Here is a 21758-nt window from a genome sequence, read left to right as displayed (position 1 = left end):
ACCAGATGAAGAGCACTTGTCCAGCAGCTGCTAAACTGTATGGAATTGTTTTCTAACTGAAATCTTCATGCAGTTGTATTTGAGAGTTTTTCTGGAGAACAGTGTTTTGAACAGTGCAGAAATCAGGGTTAGTGAGATTGATACAGAAATTAGTGATACGGGAAATCGCATTTCTCTTTAGTTACCTGTTTTCATTGTGATGGAAGGACTTTCAGTAGTGTCACATGCGTCATCGTGTGCATGAACTGTGACAGTGTAGGTCTCTCCACAGTGCAGGTCAGTGATATCACACAATGTATCATTAGCACTGCATTGTTGCACATTGCTTCCTTCTGCAGTCGCAGTGTATGATATTGCCCCTTCACTTAGCTCCCATGAGACTGACACATAGCCAGCATCACAGTCCATGTGAGCATCAACATTCTGTGGGACACATGGTACTGCAAGAAGAAAATTCATAAACATCAACCAGTGGAAAAACACTGAGCCACATAACTTTCTGTAAGATACAAAAATGACCAAATTCCAACTAATGTGTGTATATTTTAGAATTTCTTTTTCTAAATTCTTGTCTAGGATTACCTGTTTTAATTGTAAAAGCAGAGCTTTGTGAGCTGTTACATTGCATGCGGATTGCCTGTACAGTTATATAGTAGTTCAGTCCACAATCCACATCTGAGACCTCGCATTCAGTGTCTGTTGCATTGCAGGAGGCCCAATGGCCATGGCTTCCTTCTGCTGTTACAAGGTATGACTCTGTACCATTACTGGGATCCCAAAACACTGACACCATATTACTTTCACAGTTCATGTGAGCTACCACATTCTGTGGGATACAAGGCACTGCAGAAAGGAGGAAGCACAGAATGCAATCCTTAAACTGCTGTAGATATAATGCTGCATATATATGACTAAAGGTTGTATGATATGAAATCTTACCAACAGAAGAACTATTTACATTTTTATAGTGTCTTTAAAATACAAGAATAGTCACAAGTTGGTTCGCAGAGGCGTAAAGAAAAGATAATACCGAGCCAAAGCAGGAGTAATTGGGCGAGGTGACTAAAATCTTGGTCAATGAAATAAGCTTTATGGAGGTTTCTAAAGGAGGACTGGGTGACTGGAAGGGAAGAAGAAAGGAGAAAAGGGCCCAATAGTTAAAAGAAAAAGGGAGATAAAAGTAATGGGCTCAGGTTTGAATCGGTAGTCAAATTGTGCACACAAATGGATACATAGGGAATTTGGGTTACATAGGCAAGGCAGGGATTAGAAGAGATATGTCCTGGGCTTAAACTGGGCTCCTTCACCCTTATTCCAGGTGACTTGGAACCGATGGATGAAAAATTGTTATATTCAGTATACTCGGTACAGTAATCTTACAATAAAATGCCACAATATCTGATTAACCAACTCTCAGACTCAAGCCTTTGGTTTAGTAATAGGATTCCTGCCTCCAACTCAGAGTGATAAATGTTTCCAACCTCGGTGGGTCCGTGGTAGGCGATGTCCGTGGTGTGTGGGGACCTCTCATCCGTCTCGATCCCGGCCTGCAACAAGGTTTTCCATTGATGGGGCTTGTTAAGGCTGCCCTGCGAGGTTTCCGCCCAATTAATAGGAAGCGGGTCTGCTACCATCATTATATGACGCGTCACCAGCCAGTTTCCTTAAAGGGGCCATGTCCACATTCATTTTGACACTTGTGTTGTCAGTGTTCTACCGCATTGAGGTGCTGGAAACACAGACAAGCACTGCACAGAGGCACACGGCTGCACCCAGGCTCACCCATTACTCCCTCCATATGCTTATGGACGGGGTCACAGCATGCAGGGAGGTTCTCTTCCCTTCCAATAGGCGGAAGAGACCTCCCCAGGAGACCAATGCAGCCTGGTTGCACATTGCACAGGAGGACAAAAGCAGGGATGCCATCAGGAGGACCAGGCTGCAGTGGCGCAAACCTTTCAATGATCTCAGTAGATCACAAAACGTTACTGGAAAGCCACACCAAACCTCATTCTGCTGTGCCACTCATCACATCCCCATCAATCTGCCTTCCCTACCCTACTCCTGCACATCCTTACTGACACCAACTTACCTTGCACCTCCACCCATCCCTCTCTATCTACATTATCACTTCCCCAAATCACTAACCAGCCCTCACACTGACCCTCACCCTTGTCCAATCATGCCAACTAACAACACACAAGGGTAGGCAGTTGGGTGTTTTCACCAATGTTGATGTAAAGTTTCTGTTACTCTGTTGTCAAACATTGAAATCTTTATTTTCAACACTTTGCCTTCTTGGACAGATATGTGTGCACTTTTGGAAGTGGCTTAGTGCGTTGCAATGAATGGTGAGACATAACAGTACCCCCCAAATGGTGACGAGTGAGAAAGGAATGGATTGGACATTGTCGGGGCGCATCATGTGGCAGCCAGGGTGTACAGCGTCAAGTGAAGTAAATCTGGCCATGGTGTGGCCATCCCTGGCCTCCCAGGCAGCAATGTGCTCGAGTGCTGATGCCCTGTGTCCTGTGCAGCATCAGGTGATTGCGGAGAAGATTGGAGCTGTTGTTGGTGCTGCTGCTGTGCCTGGTGATACTGGTGTGCCTGGTGACGTTGGTGTTGGGGCTGATCGTGGTGGGAATCTGAGGACCTAGGTGAGATTTTTTCAAGGGCACCGATGTTGATGGAATAGATGGTAGCTGAAGTTGAAATGATAGAAGCGATCTGTCAATGGAGAGAGAGCTTGCTCCAAGGAGGTGACACTGGATAGAGAGTTTGCTCCAAACACTTCAAACCTCCATAAAGCTGAAATATGTATGCCAAATCCTGAAGGATCCAGCTTCTAAGATTGGAAATTGAACAGCTGTGAAATGCTAGCTTTGATACCACTTTTGTAACTGTCAACTATTCAGAGCAATGGAGAGTCATTGAGAACCCGACACACTTACCTGACGTGATCCCCGAGTGCCGGGAACCTCGCAAAAAACATGGAAAAATTGATAGGACCTGGTAAAATGCTGCTTAATTACCTTTAAGCAGCTTCTTAAGTACCTCAATTGCCTGACCCGCCGCTTAGTGCCAGGTCTGCAAACCGCAGGCAGAACAGGCACCTGGGAAATTAACAAGGAGGCAGGTTCAGAGCGGACTTCCGCCCCGCTGTCAATCACTGCTATTGACAGCGGACCCGCCTCCGAACCCGCTCTCTGAGCGCCAGCAAAATTCAGCCCAGAAGGTGCAGGTTTGGAACCCTGCTCCAGGCAATCCTGCCGAGTGGAGATTGGAGCTCCTGATCTGAATTCTAGGTTAACATCCAGCAGGATACTTGCATCCAGTGGGTGTGGGTGGCCCCCACCTCCCCCAATTCATATGGGTTCTGCGGGCCCATAAAACCCTCCCTGCAATGGCCTAACCTGTCTATTGGTTGGTATAACATTACTTACGGCAATGGAAGGAGCACTCAGCTTGCAGCCTGCTAGACTGTTAATCATTCTGCGAATCCTCGACTATTTCATTCGATTGTCCAGGGGAAACAATATACGAAAACATAGAAACATAGAAGATAGGAGCAGGAGTAGGCCATTCGGCCCCTCGAGCCTGTTCCGCCATTTAATGAGAACATGGCTGATCATCCAAATTCAGAATCCTGTCCCTGCTTTCTCCCCATAGCCCTTGATCCCTTTAGCCTTAAGAAATATATCTAACTCCTTCTTGAATATATTTAATAAGTTGGCCTCAACTGCCTTCTGTGGTAGAGAATTCCACAGGTTCACCACTCTCTGGGTGAAGAAATTCCTCCTCATCTCAGTTTTAAATGGCTTACCCCTTATCCTTAGAATGTGACCCCTGGTTCTGGACTCCCCGCCATCGGGAACATCCTTCCTGCATCTAGTCTGTCTAGTCCTGTCAGAGTTTTATAAGTTTCAATGAGATGCCCTCTCATTCTTCTAAACTCGAGTGAATATAAGCCTAATCGACCCAATTTCTCTTCATACGTCATTCCTGCCATCCCAGGTATGATCCTGGTGAATCTTCACTGCACCCCCTCCATGGCAAGAACATCCTTCCTCAGATAAGGCAACCAAAACTGCACACAATACTCAAGGTGTGGTCTCACCAAGGCCCTGTACAACTGCAGCAAGACATCTTTGCTCCTGTACTCGAATCCTCTCTTTATGAAGGCCAACATTTGCCTTCTTAACTGCCTGCTGCACCTGCATGCTTACCTTCAGCGACTGATGCACAAGGACACCCAGGTCTCGTTGCACTTCCCCTTTTCCCAATCTATTGCCATTCAGATAATAACCTGTCTTCCTGTTTTTGCCACCAAAGTGGATAACCTCACATTTATCCACATTATACGGCATCTGCCATGCATCTGCCCAATCGCCCAACCTGTCCAAATCATACTGGAGTTTCTCTGCATCTTCCTCACAGCACACATGCCCACACAGCTTTGTGTCATCTGCAAACTTGGAGATATTACATCTAGTTCCCTCGTCTAGATCATGAATATACATTGTGAATAACTGGGGTCCTAGCACCGATCCCTGCAGTACCCCACTAGTCACTGCCTGCCACTCGGAAAAAGACCCGTTTATTCCAACTCTTTGCTTCCTGTCTGCCAACCAGTTCTCTTATCCAAGTCAGTACCTTACCCCCAATCCCAAGTGCTTTAACTTTGCACACCAATCTCTTATGTGGGACCTTAACGAAAGCCTTCTTAAAGTCCAAATATACCACATCCACTGGTTCTCCTTTATCTATGCTACCAGTTACATTCTCAAAAAATTCCAGTAGATTAGTCAAGCATGATTTACCTTTTGTTAATCCATGTTGACTTTGTCCAATCCTGTCACTGTTTTCCAAGTGCTCGGCTATTACATCTTTTATAATGGAATCTAGCATTTCCCTCACTACCGATGTCAGGCTTACTGGTCTATAATTTCCCCTTTTCTCTCTACCACCTTTTTTAAATAGTGGGGTTACATCAGCTACCCTCCAATCCATGGGAACTATTCCAGAGTCGATAGAATTTTGGAAGATAACCAGCAATGCATCTACTATTTCTAGGGCCACTTCCTTAAGTAGCTGAGGATGTAGATTATCAGGCCCTGGGCATTTATTGGCCTTGAATGCTGTCAATTTCCTTAACACCATTTCCCTACAAATACTGATTTCATTCAATTCCTCCCTCTCATTAGACCCTATGTTCCCCAACATCTCTGGAAGGTTATTTGTGTCCTCTTTTGTGAAGATAGAAATAAAGTATGAATTTAATTGGTCATCCATTTCTTTCTTCCCCATTATAAATTCCCCTGAATCTGACTGCAAGGGACCTATGCTTGACTTCACCAATCTTTTTCTCTTCACATATCTATAGAAGCTTTTACAGTCAGTGTTTATGTTCCCTGAAAGCTTACTCTCATATCATATTTCCCCCTCTTAATTAATCCCTTTGTCATCATTTGCTGAATGCTAAACTGCTCCCAATCCTCATTTTTGCTGCTTTTTCTGGCCAATTTGTATGTCCTCTCCTTGGATCTTATGCTATCCCTAATTTCCCTTGTTAGCCACGGTTGAGTCACCATTTTTGTTTTATTTTTATGCCAAACAGGGATGAACAAATGCTGTAGTTCATCCATGCGATCTTTAAATGTTTGCCATTGCCTATCCACCGTCAACCCTTTAAGTAATGTTCCCCAATGAATCCTAGCCAACTCGCGCCTCATACTACCATAGTTTCCTTTATTTAAATTCAGGACCCTAGTCTCTGAGTCAGCTACTTCACTCTCCATCTTAATGAAGAATTCTATCATATTATGATCGCTCTTCCCCAAGGGGCCTCGCACGACAATATTGCTAATTAATCCTTTCTCATTACATAATACCCAGTCTAAGATGGCCTGATCTCTAGTTGGTTCCTCAGCATATCAGTCCAGGAAACCATCCTGCAAACACGCTATGAATTCCTCCTCCACGGTATTGTTACTAATTTGGTTAGCCCAAGCTATATGTAGATTAAAGTCACCCATGATAACTGCTGTTAGGGTTAGGGTTAGGGTTAGGGTTAGGGTTAGTTAATGCCATCCCCAACCTCAGCATTACTGTTTGGTGTTCTGCATACAACTCCCATTAACGTTTTCTGCCCCTTGGTAATTCTCAGCTCTACCCACATCATCAGAGCTAATATAAGAACATAAGAACATAAGAAATAGGAGCAGGAGTAGGCCAATCGGCCCCTCGAGCCTGCTCCGCCATTCAATAAGATCGTGGCTGATCTGATCCTAACCGCCAATCCACTATCACAGAACCATCTCCTGAATCTAACAGAATTAGACACACGAAATAGGAGCAGGATCAGGCTACACGGCCCCTGAGCCCGCTCCGCTACCCATAGGGCCATGACCGATCCAAACCTAGACTCATGTCCAAATTACTGCCCGCTCCCCGTAACCCTTAATTCCCTTTACTTCTAGGAAACTGTCTATTTCTGTTTTAAATTTATGTAATGATGTAGCTTCTACAGCTTTTTGGGGCAGCATATTCCATGGACCTACCACCCTCTGAGTGAAGTAGTTCCTCCTCATCTCAGTTTTGAAAGAGCAGCCCCTTATTCTAAGACTATGCCCCCTAGTTCCAGTTTCACCCATCATCGGGAACATCTTCCCCGCATCCACCCGATCCAACCCCTTCACAATCTTATATGTTTCAATAAGATCGCCTCTCATTCTTCTGAACTCGAATGAGTAGAGTCCCAATCTACTCAACCTCTCCTCATATGTCCATCCCCTCATCCCCGGGATTAACCGAGTGAACCTTCTTTGTACTGACTCGAGAGCAAGTATGTCCTTTCTTAAGTATGGACACCAAAACTGTACGCAGTATTCCAGGTGCGGTCTCACCAATACCTTGTACAACTGAAGCAAAACCTCCCTATTTTTATATTCAATCCCCCTAGCAATGAAAGCCAACATTCCATTGGCCTTCTTAATCACTTGCTGCACCTGCATACTAACCTTTTGAGTTTCGTGCACCAGGACCCCCAGATCCCTTTGTACTTCAGTACTTTCCAGTTTCTTGCCATTAAGATAATAACTTGCTCTACGATTTTTCCTGCCAAAGTGCATAACCTCACACTTTCCAGTATTGTATTCCATCTGCCAAATCTCTGCCCACTTACTTAGTCTGTCAATGTCCCCTTGCAGGTTTTTTATGTCCTCCTCCCTCACTACTTTCACTCCCATCTTAGTATCATCTGCAAACTTTGATATGTTACAATCAGTCCCCTCCTCCAAATCGTTAATATAGATTGTAAAGAGTTGGGGACCCAGCACTGACCCCAGCGGAACACCACTAGTTACTGATTGCCAGTCTGAGAATGAACCATTTATCCCAACTCTCTGCCTTCTGTTAGATAGCCAATCCTCTATCCATGCCAGAATATTACCCCCAATCCCGTGATTTTTTATCTTAAGCAATAATCTTTTGTGTGGCACCTTGTCAAATGCCTTTTGGAAGTCTAAATACACTACGTCCACTGGTTCCCCTTTATCCACCCTATACGTTACTTCCTCAAAGAACTCCAGCAAATTTGTCAAACATGACTTCCCCTTCATAAAACCATGCTGACTTTATCCTATTAAATTATGATTATCCAAATGTCCTGTTACTGTCTCCTTAATAATGGACTCCAAAATTTTACCTACCACAGATGTTAGGCTAACCGGTCTATAGTTTCCAGCCTTCTGTCTACTGCCCTTTTTAAATAAGGGTGTTACATTAGCAGTTTTCCAGTCTGCCGGGACCTTTGCCGAGTCCAGGGAGTTTTGGAAAATTATTACCAATGCATCCACAATCCCTACCGCCACTTCCCTCAAGACCCTAGGATGTAAGCCATCAGGTCCAGGTGATTTATCCGCCTTGAGTCCCATTATTTTAACGAGTACCACTTCCTTAGTGATTTTGATCATGTTTAGCTCCTCCCCCCCTTTAGCCCCCTGTTTGTCCAGTGTTGGGATATTCTTAGTGTCTTCTACTGTAAAGACTGATGTAAAATATTCATTCAGTGTTTTTGCCATCTCCATATTTCCCACCATTAATTTCCCGGTCTCATCCTCTAAGGGACCAACATTTACTTTAGCCACCCTTTTTCTTTTTATATAACTATAAAAACTCTTACTATCTGTTTTTATATTTTTTGCTAATTTACTTTCATAATCTATCTTCCCTTTCTTAATCAATCTTTTTGTTATTTTTTGCTGTCTTTTAAAGTTTTCCCAATCCTCTATCCTCCCACTGGATTTGGCTACCTTATATGCCCTTGTTTTTAGTCGAATACTATCCTTAATTTCTTTACTTAGCCAGGGATGGCTGTCTTTTCTTTTACACCCTTTTCTTCTCAGTGGAATATATATTTTTTGGAAGTTGTAAAATAACTCCTTAAATGTACACCACTGATCATGTATCGTCTTACCCTTTAATCTATTTTCCCAATCCACTCTACTCAATTCCGCTCTCATACCTTCATAGTCTCCTTTATTCAAGCTTAGCACGCTTGTTTGAGATCCAACCTTCTCACCCTCTAATTGAATATGGAATTCAACCATGTTATGGTCACTCATTCCAAGGGGATCCTTTACTAGGACATTTTTAATTAATCCTGTCTCGTTACACAGGACCAGATCTAAGGTTCCTTGCCCCCTGGTCGGTTCAGTTACATACTGCTCAAGAAACCCATCCCTAATACACTCAATTAACTCATCCTCAAGGCAGCCCTGCCCAATTTGATCTGTCCAATTAATATGATAGTTAAAATCCCCCATAATTATAGATGCTCCCTTATTACAAGCCTCAACTATTTCCTGATTGATACTCCGTCCAACAGAGTTGCAGCTGTTCGGAGGCCTATAGACTACGCCCACTAGTGTTTTTTTCCCCTTATTATTCCTTACTTCCACCCAAACTGTTTCATTATCCTGATCTTTTGACCCAATATCATTTCTCTGTATTACAGTGATTCCTTCCTTTATTAACATAGCCACCCCACCTCCCCTTCCTTCCTGCCTGTCCTTCCTGATCGTTAAATAACCTGGTATGTTTAATTCCCAGGCATTGTCACCCTGCAGCCATGTTTCTGTAATGGCCACAAGATCATACCCATATGCAGTTATTTGTGCCATTAACTCGTCTATTTTGTTACGAATGCTACGTGCATTCAGATAGAGAACTTTCAAATATGTTTTGTGACACTTAGTTCCTGCTTTTGCCCTTTTTATTACTTTACTTTTTACTCCATACCTTCTGCCCCTTCCTGACACGCTCTGGTTTTTAATTTCCCCACTGCTACCTAAGTCTATGACCTTCTCTGTTGTCATTTTTATTATTTGCTCTCTAGGAACCTCCCCCCCACTAGTTAGTTTAAAGCCCTCTCTACAGCCCTATTTATATGATCCGCCAGGACTCTAGTCCCAGCACTGGCCAAGTGAATCCCGTCCCAACGGAACAGCTCCCTCCAGCCCCAGTACTGGTGCCAGTGTCCCAGGAAGCAAAACCCATTTCTCCCACACCAGTCTTTGAGCCACGCATTTAACTCTCTAATTTTATTTGTCCTAGCCAAATTCGCTCGTGGCTCAGGTAATAATCCAGAGATTATTACCCTTGTGGTTCTGCTTTTTAATTTGGCCCCTAGCTGCTCAAACTCCCTCAGCAGAACCTCCTTCCTTGTCCTATCTATGTCGTTGGTACCAACATGGACCACGACAACTGGATCCTCCCCCTCCCACTCCAAGTTTCTCTCCAGTCCAGAGGAGATGTCCTTAACCCTGGCACTGGGCAGGCAACACAGCCTTCGGGACTCTCGTGCTCGGCTGCAAAGAACTCTATCCTTCCTTACTATTGTGTTAATCTCCTCTTTAACCAGCAATGCTACCCCACCTCCTTTTCCTTTTTGCCTGTCCTTCCTGAATATTAAATACCCCTAGATGTTGAATTCCCAGCCTTGGTCACCCTGGAGCCATGTCTCCGTAATTCCAATTACATCATATCCGTTTACATCTATTTGCGCAGCTAATTCATCCACCTTATTACGAATGCTCCTCGCATTAAGACACAAAGGCCTAGAAATTCACTGGCCTTAGCGCCGCTTTTGAGGCGCTAGAGGGCCTAGCGCCGAAGTTATGGCCAGTTTAGAAATTGACAGGGGCCCTAAATCTGCGTTAGGCCGGTAGCGCTGCGCCGGCACCGATGACGTCATCGCTGTGCGCAGCGTCCCAGTTGCCATGGTAACCCGCCCGAACTCGGAAATTGAGTTGCGGCTGCCTCGCCCGTGGCAGCCGCAAGCAACGTTCTGGCAGAGGTGCCTTACAGAACTTTGCGCCGGCGCATTAAAGGCCCCGCGGCGGCCGGCCGCTTTCCCGCCGGCCGCCTGGCCGCAGCTCCCTCCCCGGACTTCCCCCCCCGAACAGAAGCAAGCCCGGCACTTGTCCGAGGTGCCGGGCTCATTTTTAAAAAGATTATCGCGGGCCGCGGCCGGGTGCAGGCAGCTCCTCCTTAACGGAAGGAGGAGGCCTGCACTTCCCGAGCCTGCCGCACCGCAGCGGGTGCCGCAGCGCCGGAATAGCGCCGCAATGCGGTGCCAGTTTTGAGGCGCTGAGACCCCTCAGTAGCGCCGGCAGCCGTTTGGGCGCGGCGCTACTGAATTTTTGGCGCGCGCAGGGGGACTTAGCGCCGGCACTAACTTCCGGCGCTAAAGCCCTCGCTGCGCCAAAACCGAATTTCTAGGCCAAAGCCTTCAGGCTTGTTTTTTTTAAACACTCTTAGTCCTTTTAGAATTATTATTTTTTACTGTAGCCCTGTTTGATTTACACCCTTGATTTCTCTGCCTTCCACTTTTGCTTTTCGCCTTCCTGTCTTTTGTTTCTATCCTTGCTTCCCTTTCCCCTGTCTTGCTGCACAGGTTCCCAATCCCCTGCCATTTTAGTTTAAACCCTCCCCAACAGCACTAGCAAATACACCCCCTAGGACACCAGTCCCGGTCCTGCCTAGGTGCAAACCATCCAGTTTGTACTGGTCCCAACTCCCCCAGAACCGGTTTCAAAGTCCCAGGAATTTGAATCCCTCCCCCTTGCACCATTCCTCTAGCCACGTATTCATCTGAAATATCCTTCTATTTCTATTCTCACTGGAAGCAATCCTGAGATTACTACCTTTGAGGTCCTATTTTTTAATTTACCTCCTAACTCCCTATTTAGGACCTCATCCCGTTTTTTACCTATATCGTTGGTACCTATATGCACCACGACAACTGGTTGTTCACCCTCCCCCTCCAGAAACAACAACATACAACTCTCAGCTCACAGCTGAAAAGCCTCAACAACCTCAACAAACATTTAGGCAATCCAGAAAGGAAGGCCCACAAATTGAAAGAGTGGATCAAGGCACTGCTTCAGAGTGTGTCCTGATTCCCAGATGTTTACTGGGTAAAGGCATCAATCCCTCTTATGTGCTGCTGATTTCCTGATGGTTTCACACTTTAATATGAGCTACACAACATGTGTGAGAGGCACTTTGATCAGTATCTGATAGGATTAACTGGTGGATAGTTGGGTTTGTAACAAAGATTAACTGTAGCAAATATCAATATACAAAATGTGAGATGGTGTTAATTAATAGACAGTTTTATAACGCAATGTCAATTGTAAATTTTCCTGTCTTTTAGGGACTGCATTTTGATTATTTTCATAAAAAGAGAACCAATGTTTTACCTGTTTGAATTTCAAAAGCTGGACTTGGTAAACTGGTACAATTCTCATCCATTGCCAATATAGTTATACTGTATATTTGGCCACATGGTAGGTCTATGATCTCACAGCTTGCTTCCGATGCATTGCAGGAATACCTGTCTCCTTCCATTCCTTCTGCAATTGCGATGTAGAACACTGCGCCCTCACTCTGCTCCCACAATACTGACACTGTGTGTGTTGCACAGTCCAAAGAAGCACTTACATTCTGGGGACTGCAAGGGGCTGAAGATATCGGAGAAGCAAGATGGATAAAGGCACAATCAGCTTTTTACTTCAATTCAAGAATATGTATATACAAATTGCATTAAAAAAGATTAAAATAAAGTCTACTATGTAAATCATCTGCTGCTTTGTTAACATGGACAGGAACTACGTGCAGGATTGAGAGTACACACTTAATGGAAGATATTGAATGGTGTGGATGAACAGAGAGTCCTCAATGTTACTGATCCTTTTTGTATAGTATTATAAGTCTATACACTGCAGTACTGTACTGGTTAATAAAACATGCTGGCAATTACTTTTTTTGAACTAGAGGCCATATTAGTCAGTAAAATAAGGAGTTACCTGTTTGAATTTCAACTATTGAACTCTGAGATTGGTTGCATGTGCTGTCAGATGCTATGACATATACAGAGTACAACTGGCCACAGAGTAACATGGGCATTACACATGATGTTTCTGATGTGCTGCACAACGTGATGTTCCCATCGGGTCCTTCAGCCATGGCAGTGTACAACAGTGCACCTTTACTAGAGTCCCACGACACCAAAGCTGTATTTAGGTTACAATCCAGTCTTACATCTACATTCTGTGGGTTGCAAGGGACTGAAAAGAGATTGAAAGTTGAAATGGAATTAACCATCAGTGTAAGTTCAAATAAATAAACGGATGGATGAATTTACTAAATAATCAATAATTGCATTGGAACTTGTCATTCTAAAAACACAGGAAAGTGGATAGAAAATTAAAGGATACAGAGTGTCTCCATTAACTCGCACAAATGAACACTGTAAATGCAGAGCTGCATTAATTCTGTGTCGTAACTGTCTGAACAAGTGACTATCTAACTGGAGTCACAACCACAAGAACAAACTAAAATGCTCTCCAAAGTGCGTCAAACACGTCATTTGCACGCTTATTCTGAACAGTAAGCTTTTGCCAAGGTGGATTTGGCTACCTCTCTCTGCAGATGTTGGGGTGCTGATGTGGGTGGAAGAGCACAGAGCCGCTCTTGGGCAGTCGGATCTGATCTGACTGGCAAACTTTCATTTGTCCCCTTCTTCATCCAAACAGGTCAGCTCGATGGATTCCTGGTGGCAAATCCTCTGTTGTCCATGAAGGGAATCCCGGGCAAAATAAATAAATAACTGCACCTGGCACAAAGGCTCATGAAAGCCTAAATGTGAGCTGGAAACAAAACTTTAAGAAAGAAACTGCAAAAAAGTCCCTTAAAACACCAAGTCCACTTACCTTTACAGTGTATGGGCCTTTTAAATGCCCTCTCACCTGCAGGTCCATCTGGGCCTTGTGCCTGCCAGCTTTCACTGCATGCGCTGGAGGTTTGTCACACATAGGCCTGAAAATAGTGCCGAGCCTTTCCCCATTCCTGTGTATATGATAATAAAGCTCCCACCTGCTTCAGGCTTCAGCTTTAGCTGCCCGCCCCACACCCAATGATAAGATCGTGGAGAGCTTAAACAAGGGGAGCTCCGGTGGAACTAATTTCTGCTGAGATATCCTGACTTTTACAACTTGACCACTAGCAACCAAATTCGAGGTGATTCCCCTCGCCCCACGTTTAAATAATGCCTTTGAACCTATAAACAATGTATTTCTATAGCATTGCCAGACCAAAGATGTCAGCAACATAAAGAGTAATTCCAGCTGTGGACTCTCTAACATAAGTTATACAATTTATTCTGCACCGCCCTCAGAGAGCCATTTAACAAGAGCATAATTAACGTCAAAAAACACACACATTTAAATATATCCAAGAGCATCAATAAAAAACATGGGAAAAAAACACATAACATTTAAATACTGCCTGTGGAACGCAAGACTTCATTTGTTAAGATGTCACAAAAGACTTTATGGAAATGAGCGATACCTGCATGTACATTCACCACTGCATTCTGGGGACTTTTGCAGATGTTGTCTGTTGCCAGAACCGTGATTGTATAATATTCACCACACTGCAGGTGTGGGATTTGAGCCTTTGTCTCGCTTGTGTTGAATAAAGCGGTGACTCTTTGACTATCTCGAGCAGTCACAGTGTATAACTTTGCCCCATCGGTATCATCCCACGAGAAGGATACCGCATTCGAATCACAGTTCAGCTCAGCTGTTAGATTCTCAGGAATGCACGGTGCTGGATAGAAAATACAAATGACTATCAATCCTCTCACTGTTCTGTAAATGTGATAACAAATAAATGTAAAACTATTTCCATAGAGCGTATTATTTAAGGATTAATAGCCTTACCGGTTTGGATTTGGGCAGAAGTACTTGAAATTCCATTCCGGCTATAACTCACTGTTGTTACAGTTATGTTATAAGACTGTCCACAGTGTAAATCCAGCATTTCATAGCGAGTCTCTGTTGTGTTGTGCGAGTGTGTATGTCCATCACTGCCTTCTGCAGTTACATCGTATGACATCGCTCCAGCAGTCCGTCCCCATGACACTACTACTCGATTAGAGTTACAGTCCACGTTCACAATGATTTCATCTGGGGCACACGGTGCTGTAGAAAAGGAAATATAAACATTAATATCCAATGTGTTTATGTGAGAAAACATTTTGGTCAAATGGTCTTTGCCAACATCTCATAAAACTTAAATAACCTCAATAATGCAGTCACCTTTATATTCCACAATGTGACTACTCAATCCAGATGTTATGTATTAGGGCCAACAAATTGCAGCTCAGGACTCTGGGTCACTATGGTCTGTACCCAGCTTGACTGCTAGGTCTACAAATGTTTTCTCTGAATGTTGAATCTTTGTATCAATGATCTCAGATGGGCACAGAAGGTTGCTTATCCCAAAATCCTTAGTTTATTGCTGGTATCCACAGTGACCAGTGAAGTTTGCCGTGGTGTAGGCTGAGCGGGGATGAAATGAGTGGACCATGGGGACTGCACTGCTGCCACTGTCTCCAGGAGCATCCACAGAAGGATGGCAGCTCCAGGGCAGCAGGCTGGCACATGTGCTGTTCACTTAAGGTTGGCAGGACAGAGGTTCTGTGTCCTGGTTTAGTTTTGGCTTAAACCCTTGGTAATGTAGGCACTTGTGAATGATGGCCAATTGGACCAGTCCAGTGGGTGGATGTAATAGGCAGATCCCTCTCTTTATACTAATATAAGACATTATTTTTTAAGTACCTCTAATGCGCATTACCTCTGGCTATTTCACGAATAGAGAACCCATATAAAACAGCCCTTGAATGCCCCTTTTACTCCATGTTTTTTGTATGTCCCAAAGATAGCATTATAGAGTTGTTCCCAGTGAGGAATCCGGGCTGGTGGCCGATGAAAACCCCGCCAATCCATTTTGAGCAAGGCGCCTTATTTGCATTGGGCTCGCACCCCTGCTCCTACCGCCCCCACAAAAACAAAAAGGAACTCACTTTTGGGATCCTCTTTAGCCGGACAATTCCCTGATGCTGGTCGGAGTGAGCATGACGCACACTTCACCCAGCTCAGTCCAGAAATGGAAGCCGAGGTCCTAAGTACATAGGTCCCAAATCAACATTTTAAATGGGCCATCGCATGACTCGGGCCGCTTTGAACAGCCAGATATAGTCCCGGGGTAACATTGCCACGGCCACAGCAACCGCAGCAACGGGGTGGTAGGTCATTTCCCACCAATTTCAGGGCATTTGTGCCCTGCTTCCATGTAAGCATGGCTGATCGGTCAATTCAGTACTGAGGCAGCGCTGGTTGTTCATCTGCTGTCTTTCCAATGAGACGTTCATCCAGGGTCATATGTACTCTGGTTGAAAGGTCCCGCAGCACTTTTTTGAAGAAGAGTTGACCTCGTCCCTTAACCAAGAATGTCTAAAACAGATTAACTTCTCATTCAACAGTGTCTGTTTTGAGAGCTTGCTGTGAGTAAATTGGCTGCTCACTTTGCCTGCAGTACAATGACTACACTTCAAATGTAATCTCTTGATTGTGAAGTGCCTTGAGTTGTCCTGAGGAGATGGAATGTGTTATATAAAGGCAAGTTCTTTCTTTCTATATTACCTGTCTGAATTTCATAACTGGAGCCTTGGATGCTGCTGCAGTTTTCACCAAATGCGAGTACAGAGATGCTGTATATTTGGCTGCAGTGAAGATCTAGGATCAGACAGTTTGTTTCAGACGTGGTACAGGCGGCTGTGTGTCCATCACTGCCCTCTGCTGTTGCAGTGTACGACACTGTGCGATTACTCGGCTCCCATGTTACAAAGGCAGTGAGAGCGTCACAATCCGCTTGTACATTCGGAGGGGGGCATGGTACTTTAGGGGAGGAGGAAAGAGAAATAAGATGTCATGAATTAGTGATACCAAACTCAGAAAATCTACTCTTACTGAAGAGATTCCCAATAGCCGTGCAGTAAATAGATTCCCATTCAGACACTGAATTCAACATGGACTGTAATTTTTGATTGGGCCCTTCCTTACTCCACGGGTGGATTGGGAAAATCACCAGTTCAAGGAGGAAGTGCACCTGAAAGTATATTCTGTTCCCGGTACCGTTTGTCAGTAGAATATTATAAATCAATTGAATTGTCCAACCTTAGTGAACATTTAGTGATCGGAAGATGTCTTTCATTTTATTTTGATTGATGTGTGCGACACAGGTTCGGTGTTCATTTTGTAACCATGTTATTTTAAGCTGAAAATATTTATGACATATCACAAAGATAATTACATATAAGAGAGGGTGTTGGTTCCAACAACCTCATCCTTCCATAGAAACCTACGGTTCCTCCATCAGAGTATTTAACTGTCTCCTGAATTATTCCAGGGTTTCCTGAATGTCTTCATGATCCTTCCTAGAGGATCATTGCAGATATTGATTACTCTTTGGGTGAAGAAGTGCTTCTTGACAGCAGTCTTGAACTTGCCTTTCATTCATTCCTAACTACGTCCCTTTGTCCTGCTGTTGTAATTTAACTGAAAATAATGCATCCATTTACCTTTTATATGCCATTTCACATCTTCGATATATCTACAAATTCTGTGATAGTGGATTGGCAGTTAGGATCAGATCAGCCATGATCTTATTGAATGGCGGAGCAGACTCGAGGAGCCGATTGGCCTACTCCTGCTCCTAGTTCTTATGTTCTAAGGCCTATCTCATTCACCGCTTTTTGATATGAAAAGGCCCCACGTTCTTTCACAATAAACAATGGGTTGTTTTTCCCGCCCTGGCGGAAGAGCTTCGAGAACTGGATTGTGCCAGCTGCTCTGCATGACATCACAATGGGGAGCTAGACTGATTGGATGAAGTGAGCCCAGTTCACGAATATCATTTACATAAGCTCCCTGCACCACCCGTCCTTTCACCGCACTGCAGGAGGAGTCACGCCAGCACCCTGCTGCTCAGAATGAAAGGGATGCAAAGCTTAAAAGGCAAGTAGTTGCATATGGGGGTAAAAAAATGATTGAGCCTTTTTAAATGCTCAAAATGCTTTTAACAAGTTTTCAGCTTTTTGCAAAAAGGGGGAAAGGAAAACAGAAGGTCAGAAAGGCCAGTAAGGAGGCAGGAAGTGGAATCTGTGGGCAAGTGGTAGAGTGACATTGCCCCATATCACCTCCAAGGTCTCATCGCCAGAGGAAGGTAAGAGGCAGTGGCCAGCAGGTGCTGGCCAGAAAGAGCAGTCCATCAGCTTTGCCAAGGGCCCAGAACAAGGCAGCACCACACAGCATCCTGCATCTCTCTGACTAAAGTCTGCTAGCAGCAACACAGCTAGAAACAGGCCAGAGGATGCAATTAATGAGCATGAGGAGTTGCATTGGTGGAGGCAGAGTGTAGAGGTGAGAAGAAGCAATTGATGGTAGCCCAGGAATAACATGGCAGCACAGCCTCAGAAAAGTCTTTAAACAAATGTTCTTGCTAAATTTGCAGCCGAACCAGCCGGGCATACAGACCTCCACAGCTAATTTCAAAGTCCATGCTTCTGACTAGTGAGGCTCCGGACTGGGACTGGTACATTGCAAAACCTCCACTCATGTTGGATCGGAGAAGCAATGAGGCATTTCTTTATTTGGGCTGTATTAATTGTCCTGTGATAGCACAAGAGTGACGCTGTGACTTCCCAGACTACCAATGTGACCTTCCTGGGCCTCCGAACAGTACTTGCTACTGCGCCAGTGTAACATTTCCCACACAGCACAAAGTTCCTTAGAAATTTTACCTGTTTCAGTTTCAAAAATGGAAGTGTTTATACTCTGACAATAACCATCCATCGCTTTTACAGTTATCAAATATGTTTGACTGCAGTGCAGGTCCATGAAATCACAGCTTGTCTTTGTTGTGTTACACAGTGCTACATGTCCGTCTTGACCTTCTGCTGTTGTAAGGTACCACAGCGCGCCATCACCCTTCTCCCATGTCACTGATGTAATCTTGGTGTCACACCTTAGATTGGTGGAAATATACTGGGGTGCACATGGGGCTGCAAAATATAGAAAGACAAACTGGCTGACAGGAAATATCTATAATCCAAAATGTTCAAAACAAGAAGTCACTAATTATTTTGTGCATCTAAACAAGAATTAATTTACTTTTATATTTTCTTTATATAAATAAAATCCACTAACATATTTGACTGCACCTGTTGGAATAGTCACCAGATAAAATCTGGACTCTTTTTTTTAAAACAGAAAGTTTCTCTTTTGAAAAAAAATGGCTTAGTTTCACTCAAAGATAGCACTGGTTTCATTGAAAATTATATTTAAAGCTCTGTAACCATCCTAGTGTATTAAGATCAAGACTGACTTTCACTATTCAGTGTTTGAAATTTACTAATACAAAAACAAAATACTGTGGATGCTGGAAATCTGAAATTTTTGAACTTTACTAATTGACATGTGTTTGAGGTTACACTTTCGGCTGTTCTATTTACAGTACTCTCATACTGGATGACACATAAAATGTAGCTGTTAACTAGTTAACGCTCCACTCCTGCTCACTGCACTCATAAATATCTGTTGTCGTGGAACTACTTACACTGCAGCCCAATCTAAATACCTTTGGGGTTAGTGCAGATTTTTGTACCATGTAATACAAATTTGCCGGCAACTTTCTTGAGGGTTCTCCCGATCGGTCATCGTAACTTCGGGGAATGATGAGTGGAAACCTCCGATAGATCCTGTGTAAGAGCTTTCTGTTGAATTTCTGCCAAAGTTACACCGACCAATAGGGAGAACCCCTGAATAAATTTAGGACGATTATCCTGGTGGATGAATTCAGTAATTTGAAGGCCAGCACGATGGGGAGGAAATTAGATCCATTGTTTATAAAGGAGAATGACATTCATGTTTGATGCACCTTTCCAACATTTGTTTCCAAAGACATGACATTACAGAATCAATCATAGCAAAAACTCAGTACATGACCACTTCAATGAAAATGCATCACAGCCAGGAAATTTTAATTAGACAGCAGCCCCCTAAGAACCATATAATCGACTTCACCACCACTCTCCGAAAGGGCATCCTGCGCTCCATCCTACAAAGCTTCATCTCTTACAGAATTCCTGCCATCCTTCTCCTCCAATGTCTCCCCATCCAAAAAAAGCATTTCCTGCATTACATCAGTGACTACACTTCAAAAATACTTCATTGGCTGGAAAGTGCTTTGGCATGTCCTGAGGCCATGACAGTCGCTACATAAATGACAGTCTCTCTTTTTGATTTTAAATCCCACCATGGTCTCACTACATCCTACTTCAGGAAACATCTCTAGTTCTTTATCCCAGTTTTCAGCCCCTGCTCTTCTGATTCTGGATTACTTCGTCTTACCCTCCCACCACTTCCCACCCACTTGTTCCAGACGACCATTGGAGAACGAGCCTTCAGCCATCATGGACTTGCTGTGTGGAATCCACTTTCCAAACACCATTGACTTGTTACCTCTCTACCTATCTTCAAAAGGCTCTGTAAAACTTACCTCTTAGGATACTGCCTTCAGTCACAACTTCTCCCAATAGCTGTTCAGTATCCATATCCCCTGTCACAATGAAGTGTCTTGGGATATTGTACTATGCGGATGGCTCTTCCTAAATGAAATTGTCGTGGCAAATTGGTTGTGTCCGTTTTGAACCATCCTATTCTATACAAGAGACTTACCAGTACTGAAGTCAAAGTTAGAGCTTTGTGAAGTGTCACATATACCATCCAGTGCTATTAGAGTTAAATTATACATCTGTCCACAGTGTAGATCATTTATTTGACACTCTCTGTTGGCTGTATCACACAATACCATGTGCCCATCACTTCCTTCTGCTGTTGCAGAGTAAGACACTGCACCTTTAGTGTGGGTCCACGACACAGCAGCATCATTTGTGTTACAGTCCAGCTGGACATCGAGATTCTGCGGGATGCACGATACTGAAAAGAGCAAAAAGACCAGATGAAGAGCACTTGTCCAGCAGCTGCTAAACTGTATGGAATTGTTTTCTAACTGAAATCTTCATGCAGTTGTATTTGAGAGTTTTTCTGGAGAACAGTGTTTTGAACAGTGCAGAAATCAGGGTTAGTGAGATTGATACAGAAATTAGTGATACGGGAAATCGCATTTCTCTTTAGTTACCTGTTTTCATTGTGATGGAAGGACTTTCAGTAGTGTCACATGCGTCATCGTGTGCATGAACTGTGACAGTGTAGGTCTCTCCACAGTGCAGGTCAGTGATATCACACAATGTATCATTAGCACTGCATTGTTGCACATTGCTTCCTTCTGCAGTCGCAGTGTATGATATTGCCCCTTCACTTAGCTCCCATGAGACTGACACATAGCCAGCATCACAGTCCATGTGAGCATCAACATTCTGTGGGACACATGGTACTGCAAGAAGAAAATTCATAAACATCAACCAGTGGAAAAACACTGAGCCACATATCTGTCTGTAAGATACAAAAATGACCAAATTCCAACTACTTTATGTATATTTTAGAATTTCTTATTCTAAATTCTTGTCTAGGATTACCTGTTTTAATTGTAAAAGCAGAGCTTTGTGAGCTGTTACATTGCATGCGGATTGCCTGTACAGTTATATAGTAGTTCAGTCCACAATCCACATCTGAGACCTCGCATTCAGTGTCTGTTGCATTGCAGGAGGCCCAATGGCCATGGCTTCCTTCTGCTGTTACAAGGTATGACTCTGTGCCATTACTGGGATCCCAAAACACTGACACAATATTACTTTCACAGTTCATGTGAGCTACCACATTCTGTGGGATACAAGGCACTGCAGAAAAGAGAAAGCACAGAATGCAATCCTTAAACTGCTGTAGATTTAATGCTGCATATACATGACTAAAAGCTGTATGATATGAAATCTTACCAACAGAACAACAACTATTTACATTTTTATAGTGCCTTTAAAATACAAGAATAGTCACAAGTTGGTTCGCAGAGGCTTAAAGAAAAGATAATACCGAGCCAAAGGAGGAGTAATTGGGCGTGGTGACCAAAATCTTGGTCAATGAAATAAGTTTTATGGAGGTTTCTAAAGGAGGACTGGGTGACTGGAAGGGAAGAAGAAAGGAGAAAAGGGCCCAATAGTCAAAGAAAAAGGGAGATAAAAGTAATGGGCTCAGGTTTGAATCGGTAGCCAAATTGTGCACACAAATGGATACATAGGGAATTTGGGTTACATAGGCAAGGCAGGGATTAGAAGAGATATGTCCTGGGCTTAAACTGGGCTCCTTCACCCTTATTCCAGGTGACTTGGAACT

The 21758-nt window shown here is 43.7% G+C and overlaps 1 protein-coding gene across 1 annotated transcript in view; it reads right to left on the bottom strand.

Annotated features, from left to right (window-relative positions):
- Positions 1 to 21265, bottom strand: part of LOC147121904 (fibronectin-like) — a 55270-nt gene extending 34005 nt beyond the window's left edge. The window contains exons 1-11 of the mRNA XM_085982442.1: positions 21008 to 21265; positions 20611 to 20865; positions 20148 to 20408; positions 18212 to 18472; positions 16053 to 16307; positions 14289 to 14549; positions 13915 to 14175; positions 12372 to 12632; positions 11766 to 12026; positions 583 to 843; positions 186 to 440 (exon numbers count right to left, since the gene is read on the bottom strand). Of these exons, the coding sequence (XP_085838568.1) occupies positions 186 to 440; positions 583 to 843; positions 11766 to 12026; positions 12372 to 12632; positions 13915 to 14175; positions 14289 to 14549; positions 16053 to 16307; positions 18212 to 18472; positions 20148 to 20408; positions 20611 to 20865; positions 21008 to 21236 (2821 nt within the window). The 5' untranslated portion in view covers positions 21237 to 21265. The remainder of the gene's footprint in view (positions 1 to 185; positions 441 to 582; positions 844 to 11765; positions 12027 to 12371; positions 12633 to 13914; positions 14176 to 14288; positions 14550 to 16052; positions 16308 to 18211; positions 18473 to 20147; positions 20409 to 20610; positions 20866 to 21007) is intronic.
- Between the last annotated feature and the right edge of the window lie 493 nt (positions 21266 to 21758).

The sequence above is a fragment of the Somniosus microcephalus genome, chromosome 3 (genome assembly GCF_052327205.1).
Source record: "Somniosus microcephalus isolate GS21.2 chromosome 3, FLI_Smic_1.0, whole genome shotgun sequence".
Lineage (NCBI taxonomy): Eukaryota > Metazoa > Chordata > Chondrichthyes > Squaliformes > Somniosidae > Somniosus > Somniosus microcephalus.
The sequence above is the reverse complement of the archived record's forward strand: the minus strand, read 5'-3'. Positions and strand labels throughout refer to the sequence as shown.